Source organism: Mobula hypostoma, chromosome 11, assembly GCF_963921235.1.
Source record: "Mobula hypostoma chromosome 11, sMobHyp1.1, whole genome shotgun sequence".
Classification (NCBI taxonomy): domain Eukaryota; kingdom Metazoa; phylum Chordata; class Chondrichthyes; order Myliobatiformes; family Myliobatidae; genus Mobula; species Mobula hypostoma.
Window position 1 is genome coordinate 104,342,844 of NC_086107.1, and position 20,985 is coordinate 104,363,828.

The 20,985-nt window shown below is 46.7% G+C and overlaps 1 protein-coding gene across 3 annotated transcripts in view; it reads right to left on the reverse strand.

Annotated features, from left to right (window-relative positions):
* Positions 1 to 9,110, reverse strand: part of LOC134354387 (tubby protein homolog) — a 48,273-nt gene extending 39,163 nt beyond the window's left edge. Inside the window, exons 1-3 of one of the 3 annotated variants that reach the window (XM_063063375.1) lie at positions 9,038 to 9,055; positions 7,097 to 7,148; positions 5,421 to 5,562 (exon numbers count right to left, since the gene is read on the reverse strand). In XM_063063375.1, coding sequence (XP_062919445.1) covers positions 5,421 to 5,562; positions 7,097 to 7,148; positions 9,038 to 9,051 — 208 coding nt within the window. In that variant the 5' untranslated portion in view covers positions 9,052 to 9,055. Of the gene's footprint in view, positions 1 to 5,420; positions 5,563 to 7,096; positions 7,149 to 9,037 lie in introns of those variants that run through there. The other 2 variants (XM_063063374.1, XM_063063376.1) reach the window with 2 other exon arrangements.
* Positions 9,111 to 20,985: the final 11,875 nt, after the last annotated feature.

Here is a 20,985-nt window from a genome sequence, read left to right on the forward strand (position 1 = left end):
CTAAGTATAGAGTCATAGAAAAGTACAGTACAGAAACAAGCCCTTCAGCCCATCTAGTCCATGCCAAACAATTTACAACTTCCACTCCCATCAACCTGCACCTCTGTACCCCTACCATCTATGTATCTATCCAAGTATACGTGACCACATGCTACCCTGAGATTTGTTTTCTTGCAGGTATTGAAGGGAAAATAAAATACAACAGAGTTTATGAAAACCATAAACAAAGACCGGCAAGAAATCACTATGCAAAAGAAGACAAATTGTGCCAAGTAAGTAGATGAGCCAAGAGCATGAGTTGGTGAGGCGACATTTCATCTGCGAATATGCTGGGGTTGTCTGTTGTGTCCAGCGCTCCCGATGAGGCCTCTTCTGCACTGGTGAGACCCCTCGTAAATTGGGGGACCACTTCATCAAACACTTCCATACCCTCCACCACAAGCAGGACTTCCTGGCGGCCAAACATTTTAATTCAGATTTCCCTTCCCGCTCCAAAGTGTCGGTCCATGGCCTCCTCCTGTGCCAAGCTGAGGCCACCCTCATTGTGGAGGAGCAACACCTTCTATTCTGTCTGGGTACCCTCCAACCTGATGGCATGAACACCAATTTCACGCCCTGCCTTCCCCTATTCTCCACTCTGACCTTTCACCTCTTCTCACTTGTCTCTTACTTCCCCTTGGGTTGCCTCCTTCTTCCTTTTCTCTTATGCTCTACTCTTCCCTCCTATCAGTCTCCCTCTTCTCCAGCCCTTGACCAGGGGTGCAGTGCTAGCCGGAGCGCGCCCGGCTCCTCTTTAAGAAAAAAGCCAAAATATACAAGCTAGTTAATTAGGTGCCACCCAGGGTGATTTGAGTATCTCAGAAACTGCTGATCCCCTGGGATTTTTATGCACAACAGACTCTGGAGTTTACAAGGAATGGTGCCAAAAACAAAAAATAAAATCCAGCAAGTGGCTGTTCTGTGAGTGAAAACATCTTGTTAAATCCACTCACTGGATTTTTTTTTGTTTTTGGCACCATTCTTTGTAAACTCCAGAGTCTGTTGTGCATAAAAATCCCAGGAGGTCCGCAGCTTCTGAGACATTCAAATCACCCAAGGTGGCACCTAATTAATTAGCTTGTTTATTTCATGTTTTTTCTTAAAGAGGTGCTGTATGCGCTCCAGCTAGCACTGCACCCCTTCCCTTGACCTTTCCCACCCACCAGGCTTCACATATCACCTTCCAGCTATCCTCCTTCCGCTTCTCCCACCTTTTCATTTTCCTTCCCCCACCACCTTTCCATTCTGGCACCTTCCCTCGTCTTTCTCAGTCCTGAAGAAGGGGCTCGCCCAAAATGTTGACTGTCTATTCTTTTCCATGGATGCTACCTGACCTGTTGAGCTCCTCCAGCATTTTGTGTGTATTGCAGAGTCCTGGAAAGAGAATCCGTAGGCTGTGGATTCAATTTGGATTTGAGCTGGCTGAAGTTATCCAAGCTGGTCAGGAGCCTGATGGTTGTACAGTTAGAACTGTTCCTGAATCTGGTGGTGTGGGACCTCCTGCCCAGTGATAGAGATGAGAAGAATGCATGGCCCGGGTGTTTGGGGTCCTTGATGATAGAGGCTGCTTTCTTATGGCGGTGCTCCTTGTAAATGTCCTCAATGATGGGGTGGGCTGGGCTGTATCTGACACTTTCCGTTTCAGGGCATTAATGTTTCCATATCAAGCCATGCTGCAGTCAGCCAGGGTACCCTCCCAATGCACTTCTAATATTACATCTCCTATTAGCATCCTGCTTGACCCAGACCTTTTCTCTCCGAGAGAAATCTCCGTTTTGTTTCTCTCTCCTCCAACAAAGACCAATTCAATGGAGCTTACACGTGACATCAAAGATCTTACCCCTAACCCACTGACCCGGAGACAATTCCAAGCCTATATGAGGGGTGATTGATAAGTTTGTGGCCTCAGGTAGAAGGAGTCAATTTTAGAAAACCTAGCACATTTATTTTTCAGCATAGTCCCCTCCTACATTTACACACTTAGTCCAGCAGTCGTGGAGCATACGGATCCCTTCTTTGTAGAAGTCAGTGTCTTGGACCTCCAGAAAGTGGTCCACAGCAGGGGTGATTGATAAGTTTGTGACCTAAGGTAGAAGGAGATGAGTTATTACCCTTCAAACTTTCTGCATAATCACTCAAAGAGTTGAACTGTGTGTGCATGTAATGAGAGTTGTATAACTCATCTCCTTCTACCTTAGGCCACAAACTTATCAATCACCCCTGCTGTGGACCACCTTCTGGAGGTCCAAGACGCTGACTTCTACAAAGAAGGGATCCGTATGCTCCACGACTGCTGGACTAAGTGTGTAAATGTAGGAGGGGACTATGCTGAAAAATAAATGTGCTAGGCTTTCTAATATTGACTCCTTCTACCTTAGGCCATGAACATATCACACCCCTCGTACATTAATTAGGTGATGGACCAAATCTTTCTGTGGCAAGTTGCTCCCAGCTGTGTCCACAAGACTAATCTCATATCCGACACTGATTTCACAACCTATAGACTCACTTTCAAGGACTCTACAATTCATGTTCTCAATATTATTTATTTTATATATATTTACACAGTTTGCCTTCTTTTGCACTTTGGTTGTTTGTTGGTCTTTATTTCTGTGTAGTTTTTTTATTGATTATCTTGTATTTCTTTGTTCTACTGTACATGGAAATTAATCTCAGGGATGGGTTACACCTGAACCTGAGGGGTACCAGTATCCTTGCAGGCAGGTTTACTCGAGCTGTGGGGGAGAGTTTAAAATCATTCGGCAGGGGGACGGGAACCAGAGTGATGGGGCGAAGGATGGGGCGATTGGTATAGAAGTCAACGCATTGCATAGTGAGACTGTGAGGAAAGACAGGCAGATGACAGGGCAAAATTGCAGTCAGTGGGACGAGTTATGGGGGCAAAATCAACAAGGTTGATGAACATAGGACTGAAGGTATTATGTTTAAATGCAGGCAGTACAAGGAATAGGTGGATGATCTTGTAGTGCAACTAGTGATTGGCAGGTGTGACTTTGAGTCATTGAGGCATGGTTGAAAGAAGATTATAGTTGGAAACTTAACATCCAAGGATACACATTGTGTTGAAAGGACAGACAGGGAGACAGAGGCGGTGACATGACTCTGTTGGTAAAAAATTTAATCAAATCTTTAGAAAGAGGTGACAAGAGAATCAAAAAAATGTAGAACCCTTGTGGGCAGAGTCAAGAAAATGCAACGGTAAAAAGGACCCTGATGGGAGTTATACATACACAGATAGATTGGAAAAATCAGGTTGGTGCTGGATCTCAAGAGAGAGAATTTATAGAATACCTATGGGATGGCTTTTTAGTGCAGGTTGTGGTTGAGTCCAGTAAGGGAAACGTAATTCTATTGGGTGCTGAGGAATGAACCAGATTTGATTAGGGAACTTAAGGTAAAGGAACCCTTAGGAAACCGTGACCATAATATGATCAAATTCACCCAGCAGTTTGAGAGGGAGAAGATAAAGTCAGGTGTATCAGTATAACAGTGCAGTAAAGGAAATTACAGAGGTATGAGAGAGGAGCTGGCCAAAGTTGATTAGAATGGGACACCCTCAGGGATGATAGCAGAACAGCAATGGCTGGAATTTCTGGAGGCAGTGCAGAAACTACAGGATAGATACACCCCAAAGATGAAGAAGTATTCTAAAGTGAGTATGAGGCAACCATGCGCTTTTTAAGGAATAAATGTGTAGGCTATTTTCTAACTTACTTACTGTCCATTACGCCGCTGGCGTTTAGGGCAGCAGTGAAGGTCCTCCATCTCTGGCAGTGCTCAGAGCTTCCTTCATTATGTCAGTAGTTTTTTCTCAGTTTTCAATACTATCAGTCATGCAAGTCCCGGGTGGAAGCTCAGGAATTCCGTCACACTCAGATGTAGCAGGAGCCTTCATTGCTGTTTCCATAACAATTTTGCTTTACCATTCAGGGTTGTTAGCCGTGAGCAGAACCCCTAACCCTGGAAGACCGGTGGGCCATTTGTAGTCTGGCCTTTGACCTGTTTGGCATGGGTGACCCTACCAATTGCCAAAGCTCTGACTCCGGCCAACATAGCTCTCTGGGTCATTGAGGCACGCAAGCCAACCAAACCCAACATCAAGGTTGTAGTCCTCTTGAGGACCATTTTCTAAATGTGGAGAAAATTCAGAAATTAGAGGTGCAAAGGGTCTTGGGAATCCTTGCGCAGGATTCCCAAGGAAGGCAAATGCAATGTTAGCATTCTTTTCGAGACGACTAGAACGTGATGCTCAGGGTTAATAAGGCATTGGTCAGACTACACAGAGCACTGTAAACTGTTTTGGACCCCTTATCTAAGAAAAGATGTGTTGGCATTGGAGAGAGTCCAGATGAGATTCATGGGAATGATTCCAGAATTAAAGGGTTAATGCATGAGGAGCATTTGATGACTCTGGGCTTGTACTCGCTGGAACTTAGAAGAGTTGGTGGGGGGGCATCTCATTGAAACCTATTGAAAATCTAAAAGCTTTGATAAAGTGGATGTGGAGAGGGTGATTCCTGTAGTGGGCGAGTCTAGGACCAGAGGGCACAACCTCTGAATAGAAAGACGTCCATTTAGAACAGAGATGAGGAGGAATTTCGTGAACCAGAGAGTGGTGAATCTGTAGAATTCATTGCCATGGATGACTATGGAGGGCGAGTCATTGTGTATAATTAAAGCAAAGGTTGATAGGTTCTTGGTTAGTCAGGGCGTCAAAGGCTAAGGAGGGAAGGCAGGAGAATGGGGTTGAGAGGGATAATATATCAGCCATGAAGGAATCCGTCAAGAGGACCACAATTTGTCATATAGCGTTTGGGGGCCTCTGCCTCAATGACCCAGAGAGCTGTGTTGGCTGGAGTCAGGGCCTTGTGCTTTGACTTCTAGTAAGGTCACCCATGCCAAACAAGTTTAAGGGCAGAGGCCAGACTAAGACTGGTCCACCGGTCCTCCTGGTTCAGGGGTTTAGCTCAGGGCTAACAACCCTGACTGGTCAAAAAAATTGCTACGCAAACAGCGATGCAGAATCCTACATCTGTGTGCGTCAATATTCCTGAGTCTCCGCCCGGGATTTGCATGACTGACAGTAGTGGAAACCACGAGGAAGATATTGGCACAATGAAGGAAGCCCTGAACAGTTCCAAGATCAAGAGAGATGGAGGAACTTCATTGCTGCCCTAAGCACCAGCAGCATAACAGGCAGTAACTAACTAACATGATGGATTGACATCGTAGATTTGATGAGCCAAGTGGCCTAATTCTGCTCCTATGTCTTATATACGTACTTTGAAAGTAAATTTACTTTGAACTTTGAATCTGCGTGAATAGACAACCCCCTCATTGCGCAAGAGTAAAGGTGGTACCTGAAAGCACGTTCATACTGTGCCTTTCAAATGAAGATGGCTGCTCTTTTTGGTGTCTGGGCTTCAGCTTGACATGTGGGTTGGCCTGAACCATTAGGACATCCTGCCGTTTCCGCCTCTGTTTCTGTTGCAAGAGATTCCTCTGAGAAAACAGGGACAAATAACCAAAAGAGCTGTTACAGCACAGGCAGAGTCAGAGTGAAGCTCCCTCTACGTTGTCCCAGCTACTTCCAGAGCAGTTACAGAACTCCAAACACTCGGTGGCCACTTTCTAGGGTGCACCTGTACACCTGCTCGTTAATGCAAGTATCTAATTAGCCAATTACGCGGCAGCAACTCAATGCACAAAATCGTGCAGACATAGTCAAGAGGTTCAGTTATTCAGACTAAGCATCTGAATGGGGAAGTGAGTTTGACTGTGGAGTGATTGTTGGTGCCAGATGGGGTGGTTTGAGGATCTCAGAAACTGCTGATCTCCTGGGATTTTCATGCACAACAGCATCTAGGGCAGAGGTTCCCAACCTTCTTTATGCCGTGGACCCCTACCATTAACCGAGGGGTGTCTGTGGACCCCAGCTTGGGAACCACTGCTCTAGAGTTTACTAACAATGGTGTGAAAAACAAAAATAAAAGCATCCAGTGAGTGGCAGTTCTTGGCGAAAATGCCTTGTTAATGAGAGAGGTCAGAGGAGAATGGCCAGACTGGTTCAAGCTGACAGGAAGGCAACAGTAACTCAAAAACCACACGTTACAACAGTGGTGTGTAGAAGAGCATCTCTGAATGGACAAATCGTTGAACCTTGAATAGATGGGCCACAGCAGTGGAAGACCACAAACATACGCTCAGTGGCCTCTATTATTAGGTATAGGACATTTCGGAGGCATCTACATGGGCATGTGAACATACAGTGAAGCAAGGGATCTGGGTCATGTGCAGGTTTGGTTTAATTCAGCCTCATGATCAGCAGAGACAGTTAATTATCCCAGCATGATCAGCGCAGGTTTGATACAGAGAAATTGCCCCAAGATGCATCCCCAGGGAAGAAGCAGCAAGTTCATTCACTTTCAACATTGCTACTACCATTGGGCGGGAGGTACAGAAGCCTTAGGTCCCACAGCACCAGGTTCAGGAACAGTTGTTACTCTTCAGCCGTCAAGTTCCTGAACCAGTGTGGATAACTTCACTCACCTCAACTCTGAACTGATCCCACAACCTATAAACTCACTTTCAAGGGCTCTACGACACACGTTCTCAGTATTAGTGATTTACTTTTGTATTGGCATGGCTTGTCTTCAATTGCACACTGGTGGTTTGCCCGTCTCTGTGTGCAGTTTTTATCGCATTTCCCTGCTTTACTGTGAATGCCCGCAAGAAAACTGATCTCAAGGTACAGTACTGTACAAAAGTCTCAGGCAGCTACGTCTCGATCTTGAACCAGCGTGGATAACTTCACTCACTTCAACGCTGACTCAATTGTATTTCTTTATTTTCCCGTAAGTCCCCGCAAGAAAATTAACCTCTGAAGTGACATATATGTACTTTGATAATAAATTTTCTTTGTACTGTACTTTGAGTCTTTTCCAAATCCTGCCCCAAACATTTAGTGATTGCAGACACTGGCAGACTATCCCAGAAGCTACAAACACATCATTTCAAGGCCCGCCCAGCCGCCTACCTGATTGTCAAACCTCTGCTGCCGCAGACTCTGACTATCCTCGTCCAAAACACTGTGTGAGAAGCAGAGACACCAGATGTCAATCTACACAGCACAGGGTGCAAAGGTGGGGCCAGTGCAGATGAGGGGGGAGGGTTTCAGAAATCTTGGCAAGGAAGGAGGTGCGAGGGTAGGTATGGAGTGATGAGGGAGCTAAGAGTTGGTGGTGGAAGGGATTGGTGGTGGAGGGGCAATGAAGACCAGAAGGAGAATCAATCACTGATGAATCACCGATGAACATTACTGTGGAAAGTCTTAGGCACATAGAGTATTTATAGCCAGCGTGCCTAAGACTTTTGCACAGAACTGTATTTGCCAACGTGGAGCAGAGAGCGTGTTTGTAAATCCGGCCGGAGAAAAGGATGTTAGGAATGGCGAGGGTGGAGCACCCTGGGAGGGATGTGGGGTGGCAGAGAAGGAGGGTCAGGGGCCAGGGAGCGGCATGGGTGCAGACACACCCAGCCCTGAGACACCGGGCAAGGTCAATTGGCTTACTGATCACTACAGAATGTTTCTCTGGTATTTCCTGCTCCCTCTCCTCTCCCTTTTCCCAACCAGGATTCCCGTCTTCCCACTCTCAGTCCACAATAGAGACCCATATCAGAATCAAGTTTATCATCACTCAGTTATAGGCATCCGTTAGTCTCATGAGACCATAGATTTGTGCCTTGGAAGGTTTCCAGGGCGCAGGTCTGGGCAAGGTTGTATGGAAGACCAGCAGTTGCCCATGCTGCAAGTCTCCCCTCTCCACGCCACCGATGTTGTCCAAGGGAAGGGCACTAGGACCCATACAGCTTGGCACTGGTGTCATCGCAGAGCAATGTGTGGTTAAGTGCCTTTCTCAAGGACACAACACGCTGCCTCAGCTGAGGCTCGAACTAGCAACCTTCTAATCACTAGACGAACGCCTTAACCACTTGGCCACACGCCAAAACACAGTACAGTGCAATAAATAAAATTACTACAGCACTGTGCAAAAATCTTAGGCACCTTGGCTATATATATGTGCCTAGGATTTGCGCAGTAGTGTGTGTCATGAAATTTGATGTTATGTGGCAGCAGTACAGTGTAAGACATATAGTGTTAGTATAATTTCCAACAAAATTAGATAAATAAATCAATAGTGTGAAAGATTAATGGCGAGATAGTGTTCATGGACCTTTCATAAATCTGATAGTGGAGGGGAAGAAGCTATTCCTGAAACATTGAGTGTGGGACTTTAGGGTCCCGTACTATCTCCCTGATGGCCGTAATGAGAAGAGGGCATGTCCCAGGTGGTGAGGGTCCTCAATAATGGACGCTACCTTCCCGAGGCAGCACTTTTGAAGATTTGCCCGTGATGGAGCTGGTTGAGTCCATAGCCTCTTTCAACCAGTCTGAAAGCTCTCCGTGTGCGTCTGTAGAAAATAGCCGGAGCCTTTGAGGACGTACCAAATGGAGTGATGGTGAGAGGGTGAGAGGGGTTGGTGGTGGAGCAGGCGGTGAGGGAGGAGTTGGGATTGGGTTGGTGGGGTGGGAGTGGAGCAGAAGATGACGGGCAGAGGTGGGTCTATGTTGAGGGTGGGGAGAAGATGACCAGGGACCAGAAGTATGAGGTAGGAGGGATTGCTTTGGATAAGGGTGAGATTCTGTGGAGCATATCTGGGGGGGGAGGGGGTGTGAACCACTAGCGGCTAGTAAAGGTGGACTTAATGCAGGAGCGGACAGGCGTTGCTTCGGGGAATATTCATCCTGTGAGGAAGAGCAGGGGCACAACAAGAGACAAGCGGAGAGCCTGAAAGAACATAGCAATATCTCTCATGTACAACCTTGGTAAATGGGTTCACAAAGCAAACTGGATCTTATAGGAAAGAAAAAAAAACCTATGGAATTAAAAATAGTAGAAAAAAATATTCAACTTACCTTCCTGGGAGCATTGTAGAATAAATTGAAGAATTGTTAATCCTGGCATCAGAAACACAGAAAGGGAATGAGTGAGAGGCAGACATGGAGTGAGTGAGAGACAGAAATACTATTAATAAACTGTCATTTGTCTAGTTACCATGACTATGCTTCCTGTATCCAAGGGTTGCAGTGGATTCTTCAAATAAGGAAATGAGAGGCCAAGGCCATCCTATTAACTAGCAACACACACACACACACACACAATGCTGGAGGAACTCAGCAGGTCAGGCAGCATCTATGGAAATGAATAAACAGTCGACATTTCAGCCCAGTCCCGTCTTCAGGACTGGATACAAAGGGGAAAGGCACCAGGATAAAGAATATGGGGGGGGGGGGAAGGAGGATAGCTAGAAGATGATAGGTGAAGCCAGGTGGGTGGGAAAGGTAAAGGACTGGAGAAGAAGGAATTTGATAGGAGAGGAGAGAGGACCATGAGAGAAAGGGAAGAAGGAGAGGCACCTGGGGGAGGTGATAGGCAGGGGAAGAGAAGAGGCAAGAGGCCACCGAGGGGGAATGGAAGAAGAGGGAAGGGGAGGGCTTGGAGGCTACCCAGACGAAATAGGAGGCGTTGCTCGTTCACCAAGAGAGTGGCCTTGCGGCAAAAGAGGAGGAAATGGGCTGACAGTCAGAACAGGAATGGAGATAGCAATTAAAATGGTTGGCCACAGGGAAATTCTGCTTTTGGTGCTCAACAACATGGTCTGCCAATTTGTGACGTGTCTCACCAACGTAGAGGAGGCCGCATCAGGACCATCGGACACAATAGACGACCCCAATAGGGACCCTTGCCTCACCTCGAAGGACTTTGAGGCCCTGGATGGAGGTGAATGGGCCAGTGTAACAGTTCTGTCACTTGCAGGGATATGTGCCAGGTGGGTGATTTGTGGGGAGGGACGAATGGACAAGGGGATCACAGTGGAAAGCGGCAAGGGTGGGGCAGGTAAAGATGTGAATGGTGGTGGAATCCCATTGGACATGGTGGAAATTGTGGAGAATAACGTGCTGAATGCAGAGGCTCATGGGGTGGCAAGTAAGGACAAGAAGAACTCTGTCACTGTTAAGGCAGAAGGAAGCTTAACTTGCATTTGCACAGAGTACTTAATCGGATAAAACATCCCAGGGTACTGTGCGGAAATGTTGCCAGACATAAAACTGACTCTGCACCACACAGAGATATTATGGAAGGCAACTAAAAGATTATTCAAATGGGTGGCTTTTGAGGGGCACCTTGTAAGGTGAAGAGAGACAGAGAGGTTTCGAGGGAGGAGATAATCCAGAATTTAGGATTTGAGCAGATGAAGTTACACCCAAAAATGAACAAGAGGTCAGAAATGGCGGGTGAGAGATCTTAAAGGATCACCAGGCAGCAGATGTTAGATTCAGAATCAGAATCAGATTTATCATTACTGAAGCAACATACATCAAAGTTGCTGGTGAACGCAGCAGGCCAAGCAGCATCTATAGGAAGAGGCGCAGTCGACGTTTCAGGCCGAGAGTTGTTTACGTTATCATTACTGAAGCTGTTCCTAAAACGTTGTGTGTGGGTCTTCTGGCTCCTGCACCTCCTCCCTGATGGTAGTAATGAGAAGAGGGTGTGTCCTAATGGACTAATCGATGACATAGTCATGTGATCCAACATACCACAGTCAGGTGATCAGCATTCTATGCCACACCAACCATGTGACAAGTCCGGCCGATTTTCCAGGCAACACAGATTTCCAGCGTCTGCAGAATCTCTTGGTGTTCTGGGGAAAGGGAAGGGATGCAGCCAGTGGCTGGGTAACAAAATTTATGACAAGAACTTTGGCACGATGCTATTACAGCTCATTGGAGTTTGGAGTTCAAGTCCAGCGCCCTCTGTAAGCAGTTTGTACGTCTTCCCATGAAGGTGTGGGATTCCTCTAGGTGCTCCAGTTCCCTCCCACATTTCAAAGACATATTGTTTGTTAGGTTAATTGTCATTGTAACTTGTCTTGTAAACGGGCTAGGGTTAACTATTAAAAAGATGGGTTGCTGGGCAGTACAGGTCATTGTTCTGCACTGTACCTCCAGACAGATAAATAAAGTAATGGCTTTGACCCTTTGAATGTTTCAGGAGAAAACTTACTGTCCTCCGAGCAGAGGATAATTCTGGAGTTTAAATCAGGGCACGGTGAAGGAGTGGGTTACCAGCCTTTTTTAATGTTATGGCCCCCTACCATTAACTGAGGGGTCTGTGGACCACACGTTGGGAATCCCTGGTCGAGGGAGTGGTGAAGGGGACAATGTTAGATGCAAACTCCAGAATCTACTGTGCAGGATGGAGAACATGCCCTGCAACTTTCCTGACCGTAGGGTGGCACTTTGCTGCATCACTGGCACACGCTGCCACCCTGATAACTTTGCCATCCCCCTTTAAGCAGTCATTTCAGCTTGAGGAAGTGAGGCAAAGGTTTTCTCAGGGAGGTGATAGATTAGAGCTGGCAGTTTAAAGCAGATCACAGCCTGCTCCAGCTGTCAGGAGAATTTATCCCCCATTGAGACTTTATCAATGTAACAGAATGCTTGCACTAACTTTCAGATCTGTTATGTGTAACACTGCCATCAGTGATCAGTGGCTACTTCATTAAGTTGCATTAATGATTGGGCATACAGGTGTCCTTTATTAGGTATGCTTGCTCGTTAATGCAAATATCTAATCAGCCAATCAGGTGACAGCAACTCAATGCATAAGAGCATGCAGACACGGTCAAGAGGTCCAGTTGTTGTTCAGACCAAACATCAGAATGGGGAAGAAATATGATCTAGGTGATTGATCGTGGAATGATTGTTGGTGCCAAATGGGGTGGTTTGAGTATCTCAGAAACTGCCGATCTCCTGGGATTTTCATGCACAGCGGTCTCTAGAGTTTACAGAGACTGGTGTAGAGAAAAACACAAAAAAGAGAACGTCCAGTGAGCAGCCGTTCTGTGGGGGTAAACACTCTGTTAATGAGAGAGGTCAGATGAGAATGGCCAGACCAGTTCAAGCTGACAGGAAGGTGACAGTAACTCAAATAACCACGTATTATACAACAGTGGTGTGCAGAAGAATGCAAAACACATCGAACCTTGAACGGGTTGGGCTACAGCAACAGTGGCCACTGAGGGTATCTTTCTTTCTTTATTATAGTGTATCTGGCACTGAGATCCTGACGGCAACCAGCTAAATGTCCATGTGTGAAATTGAAGTGACACCCCCATGGACCTCAGTCAAGACTGGGAATGTGCTCATCAGAAATCAGGGGTGCCTATTAGTGGGGAACGATTGAGTTCAATCCTTAAGGGTTGACGTCACTGTGACAGGTTGCTGGTGACGTCACGTGGATAATGAAAGATGAAGTCACGTGAATTACGTTAGTTGTTAGATGCGGTGATATTGCTTTCATTTATGGCACAGACATAGCTGAAAGTTTTTACTCAAAGCCTGTACCGTCCTTCAACTCCCCTTCCACACACAACGCCCCTTTCCTTAGCAGAGGAGTTCCCAAACTGGAGTCCACGGACCTCTTGCTCAGTGATATTGGCCCATGGCATAAAAAATAAGGTTGGGAACCCCTGCCTTGGCAGGAATGTCAATAGAGGATGTGAGTTAATTGAGAGAAGGACTTCACTTACGCTAGGAAGTTCAAGGAGGTTGGGAACTCACGAACACAAAAGGATCTGCAGATACTGGAAATTCTGGAGTAACACACACACACACACACACACACAATGCTGGAGGAACTCACCGGGTCAGGCAGCTTCTATAGAGAGGAATAAACAGAATAAACAGTCGACATTTCAGGCCAAGGCCCTTTCATCTGATTCCGCTCCATAGATGCTGCCTGGCCTGCTGAGTTCCTCCAGCACTTTGTGTGTGCTAGTAACTCACAATGGGAGCGGGGGGGGGGGGTAGAAACACTTGTCTCATTTTACATTTCCATGGACAGCCACCACGTTCCACCTGCCATACACCGGCCCATTCGTTTCCCAGCCTCAGCCAGCTCATATTCCCCCACCCCCTCACTCACCACACACCCAGCCCCACGGAACACCCTTACCCTCGTGCTCGCCACCTTCACACCCTTTATATTCCTTCGCCTTCTCCATTCATGCTCACCTCTGGTGTTAACTCATCAAACTATCTCCTGGGGCATACCCTTCCCCCTAAAATCAACGACTCAAGTCCCGGAAAGTCTCGTTTCACTTCATTGTTTCTTGACCCTTTGCCCTTCATTTGGCCTCCTCAAAGAGCCCAGCGAGGAGTGGACGTCACGCAGAAAGGGGTGCCGTCCGCTGAGTGAGTCCCAGACATCCTCTCATGCACTATAATACTCACAGATCAGTGTCGCACTCCGCTTGCAAACCATCCAGCTCAAAAGCCATCTTGATACAAGACTGAGGGGTGAGGAGCAGGAGGGCTGTGTGTTGAACAACAGCAGGTAACTGTGAGGGATTGAGCCTTGAAAGAGCTAATCTCTCAAACGCTGACGTCCAGGTTAGAGAAATCGGATTGACCAGGGTTTAATGCAGAACAGTTGAGCTCTGCTGACTGGTTCAGGGTGACTGGTTAATTTTTTTTTTAAAAACGGCAACGAAAGAGAACTCAGTAAGTGTCACCCCCAATCCTGACATCAGTCACCAGATCCCAGCCTTTCTCCAGCTGCCTGTCACTGGATCTCAGCTCCCTGGAGCTAGACACTAGACTCTATACACTCTGAATCTGACACGGGTCTTTCCGCACTCTGGAGCCAGACACGGGTCTTTCCCCACTCTGGAGCCGTGCCTTTGCCCTTATTCCTGGTCGTAGACCGAGTCCCATTCTGCTGCCCAGCAAGGGGTGCCATGCGTGAGTTCTCGCATCATCCTCTGATGTCCCCCGACTTCCATCCCCGGAGCCCCTATCTCTGCACCTGGGCTTCCCTATCCGGCCGTGGGCACTGCCATGGAACTCCGCCGCTACTTCCGACTCCGCTCGGCTCCTCCGCTTCAGGCGCCCCGTCATAAACAGATGTGGACTCTGTCATTGGCCCGCGGTTTCCGTGGCTACCATACGTCACCATAAGGCTGGAACGCCCTCCTTTGTAATGTGTGTAATATATTTGACTTAAAGCAGCGAGGCTGGCTCCGTCCGAAAGTTCTCTCGCTCGGTGGGGCGTTATCAGTCCAGCTCTGGAAGTGAACCTTTGAGCTGAGAGTGTCCAGTTTCCATCGCACGGCATTGTTGAATGAGAGTGGATTGTCTGTGACCAATGACAATCAAAATTATATTTATATTCAGAAAGACTTGCATTTCTGCTCAACTTCCCAATCTCCCACACTCACTGAGCAAAACACACAAAATGCTGGAAGAACTCAGCAGGTCACACAACATCTCCGGAGGGAAATGAACAGTCGCCGTTTGGGGCCGAGACCCTCCAGAATTCTGCGTGTGCCTTTTAAGATTTCCTCGGTGCTGCCATCAGGTAGAGGGTACAGGAGCCTCAGGACTCGCACCACCAGGCTCAAGAACAGTTACTACCCCTCAACCGTGAAGGGGATAACTACACCCATTCCATTTCTGGTGTTCCCACAACTGATGGTCTCACTTTTAAGGACAATTTATCTTGTTATTTCATGCTCTCATTATTTATTGCTATTTATTTATATTTGCATTTGCACAGTTTGTTGTTCATTGATCCTGTTTACAGTTACTGTTCTATAGATTTGCTAAGTATGCCCACAGGAAAATCAGTTGTACGTAGTGACGTGTACGTACTCGGATAATAAATTTTATTTTGAACTTTTAAGATTTGCACCATCTGCAGAACACTTGTGTCACCACATTCACTGAAGTACTTTTCAGATCAAAGCCAATTATAAAGGACAAACTGATCCCTTTAAACAACGAGTAGGTTACAAATTTAAATGACGAAGATCGTTTCTCCGACTTGTCAATGTGGAAACTTGCCCCAAGTTCACAAAACAAAACAGAACAAATGCAGTCTGGTTAATGGCTTGCAATACCAAAGGATGTAATGTTGAAATTGTATAAGGCATTTTTTCAGGCCAAATTTGGAGTATTGTGTACAGTTCTGGTCACCGAATTATAGGAAGGATGTCAATAAAATTGAGAGAGTACAGAGGAGGTTTACTAAAATGTTGCCTGGGTTTCATCTCCTAAGTTACAGAGAAAGGTTGAACAAGTTAGGTCTTTATTCTTTGGAGAGTAGAAGGTTGAGGGGGGACTTGATAGAGGTGTTTAAAATTATGAGGGGGATTGATAGAGTTGACATGGACAGGCTTTTTCCATTGAGAGTGGGTGAGATTCAAACAAGAGGACATGTTGAGAATTAAAGGACAAAAGTTTAGGGGTAACATGAGGGGGAACTTCTTTACTCAGAGAGTGGTAGCTGTGTGGAATGACCTTCCAGCAGAAGTGGTTGAGGTTGGTACGATGTTGTCGTTTAAAGATAAATTGGACAGCTATATGGACAGGAAAGGAATGGAGGGTTATGGTCTGAGTGCAGATCGGTGGGACTAGGTGACAGTAAGAGTTCGGCACGGACTAGAAGGGCCAAGATGGCCTGTTTCGGTGCTGTAATTGTTATATGGTTATATGGTTATACCAGTCTTTAGAATTGTCTGTTATCACTGACACATGTTGTGACACGTGTTGGCGCGTGGCCAAGTGGTTAAGGCATTCGTCTAGCGATCTGAAGGTCACTAGTTCGAGCCTTGGCTGAGGCAGCATGTTGTGTCCTTGAGCAAGGCACTTAACCACACATTGCTCTGCGATGACACCAGTGTATGGGTCCTAATGCCCTTCCCTTAGACAACATCAGTGGCTTGGAGAGGGGAGACTTGCAGCATGGGCAACTGCTGGTCTTCCATACAGCCTTGCACAGGCCTGTGCCCTGGGAACCTTCCAAGGCCCAAATCCACGGTCTCACGAGACTAACGGGTGCCTATGTTGTGAAATTGGTTGATTGTGGCGGCAGTACAGTGTGACACATAAAAAAAATCACCATAAGACAATGAGAAATGAATAGCGTGAAAGAGGATTAGTGATGTGGAATCGTGCGCAGTACAGAAACCTGATGGCAGAGGAGAAGAAACTGTTTCTAAAAGGCTGAGTGGGGCTCCTCGGACTCTTGTACTTCCTTCCTGTGGTAGAAATCAGAAGAGGGCATGTCCCGGATGCTGAGGGTCCTTCCTGATGGATGCCGCCTTCTTGAAGCACCGCCGTTTGGAGATGACCTTGATGGGGAGGCTTGAGCTCGCGTTGGAGCTGGACCAGTCTACAGCTTTCCGCAGCGTCTGCGTTGGAGCCTCCGTGCCAGACGGTGATGCGACCCGTCAGAATGCTCTCCCTAGCACATTTTTGGAAATGTGCTCGTCTTTACGGTGATGATGATGATGATGACGTCGACTCAGATCTGAGAGGCCAGCGTCGGGCATTTTTCCTGCCTTACAAGGCGCAGTTCGAAAGGCTGTGTGGGGCGCCACTCCTTGCACAGACATTTCGCAGTATTATTTTACGAGGCCGAGTTGCGAGCTCGACATCTGAGCGCGCACGGGGGCGGTCTGTCGCTGGATCGAACTCGGGAACCTCCGTTCTCGAGCCCAGCGCTGATCTCACTGTGCCACCAGCCGACCATACGTCACCGTATATCTTTAGGGACATACCAAATCTCCCCAAGCTCCTAATGACGTGCAGCCGGTGTGTCTTTGTGATTGTATCAATATGCTGAGCCCACAATAGATCCTCATAGATGCTGATGCCCAGGAAGCTGCTCACCCTTTCCATCGTTGACCCCTCAATAAGGACGTGAATGTTCTCCTGACTTCCTTTCCTGAAGACCACAATGAGTTTCTTAGAATTACTGACATTGTTGTAGCGACACCACTCAACCAAGATTTATTTCACTCTTGTACGCTTCCCCAACTCCATCTGAAACTCCGCCAGCAGCAGTGATGAAATCGGCAAATTTACGGGCAGTGTTTGAGGTGTGCCTAGCCACATGGTCATGAGGGTAGAGGGAGAAGAGCCGTGGGCTAAACACACGTCCTTGAGCTGTGCCTGCGTTGTTAGTCAGCGAGGAAGAGAGGTTATTACTGATCCACGTAGACTGTGGTCTCCTGGGGAGGAAGCCAAGGAGCCAGTTGCAGATGGAGGTACAGAGGCCCAGGTTTTGAAGCTTGTTGATTAATACTGAGGGGAGGTTGGTGTTGAATGCCAAAATGTAATCGATAAACGGCAGCCTGACATAGGTATTGCAGTGGTCCAGGTGATCCAAAAAACAGTGAGTTTTCATCTGTGATAGACCTGTTGTGGCAGCAGGCAAATCCTTCTAATCAGTGGCAAAATGGTTGAGTCATAGAGTGGGACAGGACTAGAACAAGTGCTTCAGCCTAATTAGATTCGATTAGATTCAACTTTATTGTCATTGTGCCGAGTACAGATACAAAGCCAATGAAGTGCATTTAGCATCTGACCAGAAATGCAAAGAATAGTGTTATTTACAAAATAACTGCGAATAAAAAAAGTGCTACAGCACACAAATATAGAAGTACTGAGACAGTACAATATGGGTGCAATACTGCTTAGTGCTGTGATGTGAGGTTCAGCAGGGTCACAGCCTCAGGGAATAAGCTCTTCCTGTGCCTGCTGGTGCGGGAACGGAGGCTCCTGTAGCGCCTACCGGATGGGAGGAGAGTAAAAAGTCCATGGTTAGGGTGAGGTGCATCCTTGATAATGCTTTTTGCCCTGCCCAGGCAGCGTTTATGGTAGATGTTCTCAATGGTGGGCAATTGGGTGCTGATAATCCGCCGGGCAGTTTCCACCACACGCTGGAGTGCTTTGCGGTCCGATACGGGACAATTGCCATACCACACTGAGATGCAGTTGGTAAGTGTGCTCTCAATGGTACAGCGGTAAAAATTAATACTTACCTGCTCTAATTCCCACATCCTGCATTCAGTCCATATCCACCGGTTCTTTTCCTATCCATATGCACTCAGTGGCCACTTTACTAGGTACCCCCTGCACCTAAATAAAACGGCCACTGAGGGTATGTTCATGGTCTTCTGCTGCTGTAGCCCATCCACTTCAAACTTCAACGTGTTCTGCTCTCAGAGATGTCTTCTGCAAGCCACTGTTGTAACGTGTAATTATTTGAGTTATTGTCGCCTTCCTGTCAGCTTGAACCAGACTAACTATCCTCCTCTCATCTCTCTCATTAACTAGACTTTTTTTTCAGGACCGTGCTGCTCACTGGATTTTTCTTTTGTTTGTTTTTCTCACCATTCTCTAGATTCTAGAGTCAGTCGTGCGTAAACTCCAGAGATAGTTGTGGGTGAAAATCCCAGGCAGATCAGCAGTTTCTGAGATACTCAAACCACCCTGTCCGGCACCGATAAGCAGTCACTTAGATCACATTTCTTCCCCATTCTGATGTTTGGTCTGAACAACAACCGAACCTCTTGACCGTGTCGGCATGCTTTTATGCCTTGAGCTGCTGCCACACGATTGACTGTTTAGATACTTGCATTAACAAGCAGGTGTACAGGTGTACCTAATAAAGCGGCCACTGATTTTAGGTCACGAGTTTTGAGAGATACTGCTGGAATAGAATAGGAAAGTAACTTCAGTGCATTTTGTAGATGGTACGCACTACAAGCACGTGTGTGTTGGTGACAGAAGGAATGAATGTTTAAGGGGATCAATGGAGGACCAGTCAAGAAGATGGCTTGAACTTCTTCAGAATTTCACTCATCGAGGCAGGTGGAGAATACTGCACCATACTCTTGACTCGTGCCTTGGTCAAAGGCTTAGCCGGTCAGGCCACGTCTGTAGGAAGAGAAATAGAGTTTATTTTCCACATCAGTGGCATTCGTTAGTCTTGCGAGACCATGGATCTGCGCCTGGAAAGTCACTCTCCAGGGCGCAGGCCTGGGCAAGGTTGTACGGAAGACCAGCAGTTGCCCATGCTGCAAGTCTCCCCTCTCCACGACACTGATGTTGTCCGAGGGAAGGGCGAGGGCCGATACAACTTAGCACCAGTATCGTTGCAGAGCAATGTGTGATTAAGTGCCTTGCTCAAGGACACAACACGCTGCCTTGGCTGGGGCTCAAACTCACGACCTTCAGGTTGCTAGTCGAATCCTTAACCACTTGGCCACGCGCCCACACATCAATGGAACTGGGGAGAAAATTATTAACATGCCAGGAGACTGAGGGTCAGTGCTCTCTTCACATCCTCTAACTCACACTCAATGCGATATGTCACACGTGCTTTTCCTGGTCTCCCTCTGCAGCAACACCTACTCACGCCATCTCAAAGCTGTTACGGTTCACAGTTCAATTTTATACTTTACTATATTTAGTGCTGTAACAGACAGCACTTCTGCTTTCTTTCAGAGATTCTTCCCTCCTTCCTAAACCTCAGTGACCAGAACTCTATGCAGTACCCCTGCCAGGTTCCGACCAAGGTTTTATCATGTTGGGGACTAACCTCCCTATCTCTGTATGCAATGCCCCAACTAATGAAGATGCCTTATTTACCATCTTATCTAACAGCTCTTGCCCTCTTGAAAGTATTTTGGACACGGACACCAAGGCTCCTCTGTTCCTCAGTATTTCCTAAGACCTTACCATTCATTGTGTAGGTCCTAGCCTCCCAGAATGCATCACTTCACTTCTATCAAGATCAATCTCTGACGGCCATTGCAAATCCCCTTGCACCACCATCTCAACGTCACCTTGTAGCCAAAGGTCAAAAACCAGAGGTCAGCGAGTTCAGAGGTCGAAGATTGAAGTCCGAGAGCCCAGAGGTCAAGGTTCAAAGGTTGAAGCCCCTGAGTGAGCTTCTTTAGAGGTCAGAGGCCCAAGGTAATGGGTCTGGGGCTAAGCGCCTCAGGCCTGACTTGGAGTTGGAGGCATGTCTGTTTGTGTGAGTGGGTGGGAAAGGGGATTCTCTTGCAGCTGTTGTAGTTGTTCTGCTGAACGTTGTGAGCATGCTGCCCTGGCGCCAGCATGTGTCGACACGTAGGTTGTGTTGGTCATTGGTGCAAATGCACGTTTCACTGTTTGTTTCAATGCCGTGTGATAAATAAATAAATCAGAATCTGAAGACTGTCCTCCGTACTACCAAAAATACGACTGATCTTAGAGTCATCTGTGGGCTGACTAATTGTGATTCCAACCTCCACATTCAAATATTTCATACATTTTACAAACAGCAAGGGTTTCAGAACTGATTCCTGTGGAACCACTAGTCAAAGGAATCCAATTACAAAAATAACCCTCTATCATCACATTTTCTGTCGTCCAGTCATCTAGTAGCACCCTAACCACCAGCATAGATTTGGAAATCACAGCCAGATCTGCTGCAATTGCATCCTTTTTTATTTCAAAAGTAAACTTTGTTCAGAACAAGTTCAAAGTAAATTTTATTATCAAAGTATATCTATATCACCATATACAACCCTGGGATTCATTTTCCTGCGGGCATACTCAGAAAATCTATAGAATAGTAACCGTAACAGGGTCAATGAAAGATCAACCAGAGTGCAGAGAACAGCAAACTATGCAAATGCAAATATAAATAAATAGCAATAAATAACGAGAACATGGAGATAATAAGATAAAGAGTCCTTAAAGTGAGATCATTGGTTGTGGAAACATCTCAATGGATGGGCAAGTGAGTGTAGTTTTCCCCTTTTGTTCAAAAATCTGATAGTTGAGGGGTAATAACTGTTCTGGAACCTGGTGTTGCCTGGACTGAGGCTCTTGTACCTTCTACCTGATGGTAAGAAAAAAGCATGGCTTGGGTGTTGAAGATCTCTGATGATGGATGCTTCTTACCTACAACACGGTTTCATATAGATGTGCTCAATGGTTGGGAAGATCAATCTAAACCTTCC